At 35.6% G+C, this 6,169-nt stretch overlaps 2 protein-coding genes across 2 annotated transcripts in view; both read left to right on the forward strand.

The window, feature by feature from the left end:
• The window catches only part of cyb5r2 (cytochrome b5 reductase 2), a 5,460-nt gene extending 1,961 nt beyond the window's left edge, over nucleotides 1–3,499 (forward strand). Inside the window, exons 4-9 of the mRNA XM_014033398.1 lie at nucleotides 666–772; nucleotides 1,858–1,987; nucleotides 2,097–2,180; nucleotides 2,895–2,980; nucleotides 3,063–3,162; nucleotides 3,244–3,499. Of these exons, the coding sequence (XP_013888852.1) occupies nucleotides 666–772; nucleotides 1,858–1,987; nucleotides 2,097–2,180; nucleotides 2,895–2,980; nucleotides 3,063–3,162; nucleotides 3,244–3,416 (680 nt within the window). The 3' untranslated portion in view covers nucleotides 3,417–3,499. The remainder of the gene's footprint in view (nucleotides 1–665; nucleotides 773–1,857; nucleotides 1,988–2,096; nucleotides 2,181–2,894; nucleotides 2,981–3,062; nucleotides 3,163–3,243) is intronic.
• A 717-nt stretch (nucleotides 3,500–4,216) lies between these two features.
• Nucleotides 4,217–6,169, forward strand: part of poglut3 (protein O-glucosyltransferase 3) — a 7,128-nt gene continuing 5,175 nt past the window's right edge. Inside the window, exon 1 of the mRNA XM_014033174.1 lies at nucleotides 4,217–4,557. Coding sequence (XP_013888628.1) covers nucleotides 4,320–4,557 — 238 coding nt within the window. The 5' untranslated portion in view covers nucleotides 4,217–4,319. The remainder of the gene's footprint in view (nucleotides 4,558–6,169) is intronic.

Genomic DNA, 6,169 nt, shown 5'->3' on the forward strand with positions numbered 1-6,169 from the left:
TGTGTGTGTGTGTGTGTGTGTGTGTGTGTGTGTGTGTGTGTGTGTGTGTATAATTTTAGGCAAATGAAAATGTTTTTTATTAACTAACTACAATATAAAACAATGTAATCATAAAAAATCCAAAGATAAATCCCCTATTACCTTCTACTGTAGTATTACACACAGCTGTTTGAGAAAAATAGTGCAAAATACAAAAGCAACAATGTAACAAAAATATAAATAAAACAATGTCAACAACACAACATAAAAAATCTTTCAGAGTGGACAAAATACTGTGCATGACCAAAAATACTGTTTTACAAAATATGCTCACAAAAATATGCCATGATGTTTAAAACCTGGCTGCTCAGAACTCGCTGGTTGTATCAAACACAGGAAATTAGCTTGATTTCTTTTAATTTTGAGTCTAATTTAGACTATCTTTCTGTTGAAATGTTTTTATTAGCATTTGAACTTTTAGAAACAAAACAGGATTGAAATGAGAAAGAATAAATAAATAAAACGGTCCTCTAAACGCACAAATAAAAGAAAACGTACAGCTCAATGATTTCCATTAATTTATATATTGTGTCTTAAAAGAAAATGAAATAACGGTTATTAAAATATATTTAATTTAGTCTGTAGAATAGTCACCAGCTTGTTTCCTTCTCCATCCTCTGCTGCAGGTCAGCACGTTTACCTCACAGCCAAGGTGAACGGTGCTCTGGTGGTCCGACCCTACACTCCAGTCTCCAGTGATGAAGACCAGGGATTTGTTGACCTCGTGGTTAAGGTAGTTAAAGAAAAAGACTCATATCTTTTAAAAACTAAGAACACCACGTACGAGTCAGCTATTAGGAGATAAAGTTAGCAAAGAGATTAGCAAAAGATTTCAATCAAAAGGGTCTTATCTTCCTGAAGCAATACGTCAGTCAGTCAGTAAACTTTATTTAAATAGTTCCTTTCATTCACAATGTGCTTAACAGAAAAAGAGAAATCATTTTCAAAAGATTTGCAGACTTTTATTTTGAAATATCCAGTTACAGAAACGTGACGTGTCAGCACAAGTTGGGGGAAATTATGATTTTATTGCATGGCTGTATAGTTTTGAAAATTATTTTTCTCTATAGGCTCCATGATCATTTTGCTTCAGTCACTCTGATTCTCTCTCCTCTCCATCTGATCACGCACAGTTTGTTTATAAAACGCATAGAAAGTGCTGAAATCACCTTATTCTGGTTTCAAATCAAATTTATGTTTCACACATAACACACTTGGTTTTAAATATTCTGCAGTCAGTGGAGAATAATCTAGTCCAGGGTTGAAGTCTGTGTTTTAGTCTTTAAACTAGAGCAGATTAGGTTCAAGGTGAAAACGGGTGGAATCGCCCTTTATTCCTGAAAACTTCAGAGTTTTTTTTCCTCATAAATTACGTGTTTGTTTTTCCTTGTAAATTTCTGACTTTACCATATCAGAAAATATTTAGCTTGAATGTCAAAAACTGTTGCCTTCAATCATGGAAAGTTCCGTTTTTTTTCTCTCGCAAATTTATGACTTTTTCCACATAAGAGAATTTTCAGTTTTTTAAAGAAAATTTCTGAAATTAATTTCAGAAATTCAGATTTTTTCTCGCAAATTTGCGACTTTTGGAGCTCAGAGAATTTTCTTGTTTTTTCTCGAAAGAGAAGAGTTTTTTTGGTGGAGATTTGCTCCTCTTTCTTTTTAAATTTTTTTGTCTGCAAAGTGGTGCTGATACGCCGCCGTACTCTATTTACCTTTAGATTTATTATAAAGAATTATTTTTATTAAGTTCTGAAAGTTAAAACCTCAGAACTGAAAGATGGTTCAGACTTTTACTAAAAAAAAGAACCTCCTCAGATCTACTACAAAGGCAGTCACCCATCGTATCCAGAAGGAGGACAGATGTCTCAGTACCTGGACAACATGTCCATTGGAGACACCATGGACTTCAGAGGACCCAACGGACTCCTCATCTATGAGGGAAATGGTTCGAGTTTTTTTTTGATGAATTAAACGTTTAATTTAAAAGCAGCTTTAATTATCTGATTAGATTATAAACCAGTTCTGAGTGTTGGTCTCTCCTGGTACCTGTCCAGGTGTGTTTTCTATTCGAGCCAACAAGAAGACGGAGCCAAAGATTCAGCAGTTTAAGCACGTTGGGATGATTGCTGGTGGAACAGGTTTATTCACGTTTCTGCTCAACTCATCACAGCTTTATAATGTGTTTTAATCTAGAACTAACCAGGTGTCTGTTAGTTTAATCTAGAACAAAGCAGATGTCTGGTTAGTTTAATCTAGAACTAACCAGGTCTCTGGTTATTTTAATCTGTTTAATCTAGGACTAACCATGCATCTTGTTAGTTTAATCTAGAACAAAGCAGGTGTCTGGTTAGTTTAATCTGTTTAATCAAGAACTAACCTGGTATCTGGTTAGTTTAATCTGTTTAATCTATAACTAAGCAGGTGTCTGGTTAGTTTAATCTAGAACTAACCAGGTGTTTGGTTAGTTTAATCTGTTTAATCTAGAACTAACCAGGTGCCTGGTTAGTTTAATCAAGAACTAACCTGGTATCTGGTTAGTTTAATCTGTTTAATCTAGAACTAACCAGGTTCCTGTTTAGTTTAATCTGTTTAATCTAGAACTAACCAAGTGTTTGGTTAGTTTAATCTGTTTAATCTAGGACTAACCATGTATCTTGTTAGTTTAATCTGTTTAATCTAGAACTAAGCAGGTGTCTGGTTAGTTTAATCTAGAACTAACCATGTATCTGGTTAGTTTAATCTGTTTAATCTAGAACTAACCAAGTGTTTGGTTAGTTTAATCTGTTTAATCTAGGACTAACCATGTATCTGGTTAGTTTAATCTGGAACTAATCAGGTGTCTCGTGCTGCAGGTATCACCCCGATGCTGCAGTTAATCCACAGCATCACCTCAGATCCTGCTGACAACACCAGGTGCTCCCTTATATTCGCCAACCAGGTGAGTGACGGCTTCATCGTGTTGTTTTAGAAAAACACTCGAAAGAAAACCGTGTTTTATTTTTTCGTTGCTCTTATTTCAGACTGAGAAAGATATTTTACTGAGGGAGGAGCTGGAGGAGGTGCAGGAGAAGCATCCTGAGCGGGTTAAGGTCTGGTACACGTTGGACAAACCTCCACAGGGTGAGACGACACCTTCAGTTCTTTTGATTGGTTTAAAGGTGAAGAAGCTCACATGTTGTTTTGTTTTTCTGTGATTTTAAGACTGGAGCTACAGTTCTGGATACGTGACCTTTGACATGATCAGGGACCACCTCCCTGCTCCGTCCTCAGACGTCCTCGTCGTCCTCTGCGGTCCCTCGCCGATGATCAAGAACGCCTGTCTGCCCAATCTGGAAAAGCTGGGACACCAAAACCAAAATATCTTCGCATATTAGATGTTTTTTTTTATTCCATCAGTTCTCGCTGATGAGACGAGGATTGTTTAGTGTGAAATAAACTTTTATAACCAAGTATTGAAGGTAAAGCAGATTATTCACAACTTCTGTGTGCAGAAAACAGCAACTCACAAACTGACTTCTGCTTTTCACAACAAGCAGGTTCCTTTATTTGTCTTCACAATGTTCATTTCAAATCAGCCACATAAATACAGTAGGGAAGCTAAATATTAATCTTTGTAATTTAGAAGATCTTAAGCAATTCTTGCATTAAACAGAATGATTTAGAGTTATGGTTTTAGCCTGCAGTGTTTTTACAGTCACTTGTTTACACACATATTTACTGCTTCTACATTTTCACAGTACATGTGCAGTCCATTTTTCTTCTAATTTTACAAAAAAAAAAATGTTTTGTTGATATAAATTTGTGCAAAAATACCTAACAATGAATGCAGGCGACTAAAGACTCATGAAAGGACACAATTTATTGTTGCCTCTTCTCCTAATCCTTACAGCAATTTAAATTAAATGTTGATAAATTTTCCTTAAAAATGAAATGTTGATTATGGTGTAATTAAATACAAAAATCGCAAAGGTAGTTCAAACTGTCAGTAGTTGCTCCTTTACTGACACTTGAATATATTTTAATTTATTTTGTTTAATCAAACACATTGTTGTAGTTTTTATTTCCCTAAATTCTTAACAGTTATTGTTCTAAAAAGCTCAAAATGATCGATTTGACGTCATTTTTTGGGCTGTTTCAATATTTCCCACGTTCCTGAAGGCACCACCGGGTAGTGGGCGTGGCTTACAGCCAACATGGCGGAGTGAAGACTTCGGCATCCAAACTTTACGGATCGTTCAGTGGACTTGACGCATTTAGTTCGCATCGCTTTCGGTAACATGACGCGAGGACGGAGCAGAGACCCGGTTCGAGCTGTTCGGAGCGGGTTTCTGCGCAGGTTCGCGGTTTTAGTCGCATTTTTCATCGCAGACTTGACGGTTTGTTGCTGCGAGGGAATCAGTCCGCAGGGGTGTCTCGTCTGGGGTCCCGGACTGAGTCCTGAAGCGGTTTTACCAGTCCGGTACTTTTTTATTCAGGCCGTCAGTTCTCAAGGAGAAAACCTGACGGTGTCTCCAGGTAACACTCATTTCAAAAGTTTATTTATTTATTTTATTTATTACTCGTAGATGGGATGTATAGTCTGTCCCTTCTTCTTTTGATGCTCTCTCCTGATCCAACCATAAAATAATTTAATTGCAAAATATGTAATTAAGCATTAAAATGGATAACCAGAACTATATCAGATTATTAGTTTAATTAATTTACCCCAGTAGTTTTCCAGGTATATCGATTTTGTAGGTCTGAAATGCAGATATGCACTCAGAAATATAACAGATACTTGCTGTTAATCAAAAGTAGTCAGTGTTGATTTGAAGAAAGCATCTGACACTGTTGACCACATTATTCTCCTTGAAAAGCTGGATAAATATGGAAATAGAGGAGCAAATAAATGATGTAAGATCTGAACTCTGTAATATCACGTGGAGTTCCTCAGGGTTGTGTATTTGGTACAAAGTTATTTCACGTGAATGACGGTAAATGTGTCTGGGCTTTTTAAGGCTGTTCTATTTGCAGATGAAACTTTTTGTTTTGCTTTGGGTAAAGATGTAGAACGGATGTTAGAGATAATGCAAACAGAGTTTGTAAAAATACAAACTTGGTTTAACGTAATAAATTATCATTAAATTTGAATAAAACTTACGTAATAAAAAAGAAAACCACCGCTGTTCCATTTAGAGTTGATGGTGTTGACATCTGTAGAGTCAGTGAGGTGAAGTTTTTGGGCTTTATCATTGATGAAAAGCTGATATGGAAACATCACATAAATTATTTAAGATAAAAAATAGCTAAATCTATTGCAGTACTGTACAAAGTAAGGGAATTATTCAACAATAAATCTCTGTATATAGTGTATAATGCAATCTATTGATCAATCTATCAATGTTTGGGGGAAACATGTAAAACAATTCTTTTCTTCTTTGGAAAAGAGCTGTAAGAATTATCACAAAACATTACAATCACCCATCAAATACATTATTTATCAAATGAAGTTATTAAAATTTTATCAATCAGTCAAGTTTAATCGTATAACACATTTCAGCAACAAGGCAGTTCAAAGTGCTTTACATCATAAAAACACAAAAAATACAAAGTCATAGAACACAGTTAACAACGGAAGCGTTACAGTTTGTCAAGTGTCATCGTTACACATCAAAATGTTGATTAATGTTTCAGTTATGTTTCATCAGCAACTCTAAACAGGTGGGTTTTCAGTCTTGATTTAAAGGAACTTTATGAGTTGGTTTATTATAGAGTTCATAAGAACATATTACCTTCAAACATCCAATTAAATTTTGTTAAGAGAGTTATTATGATCTTAAAGGGACAGCGATTTTTGTGAAGCCTAAATTTAGAACTAGTACAGTCTGCTCTGTCCTTTCTTGTAGACTGCTTCAMTGTTGAGTCTCCAGTCCAGTCTGTTGTCCAGATGAACACCGAGGTATTTATATTCCTCAACCACCTCCACTTCTTCTCCCATGATGGAAACAGGGTTTGATCTAGCACCATTTCTCCTGAAATCTACAATCATCTCCTTTGTTTTGTTGACATTCAAGATGAGATGAATGGGCCTCATGCAAGAACCGTTGTACGCACAGATTTGTTCTTAAATTGTGCGTATGAGTGATTT

This window comes from Austrofundulus limnaeus, unplaced genomic scaffold, assembly GCF_001266775.1.
Source record: "Austrofundulus limnaeus strain Quisiro unplaced genomic scaffold, Austrofundulus_limnaeus-1.0 Scaffold7, whole genome shotgun sequence".
NCBI classification, from domain to species: Eukaryota; Metazoa; Chordata; class Actinopteri; order Cyprinodontiformes; family Rivulidae; genus Austrofundulus; species Austrofundulus limnaeus.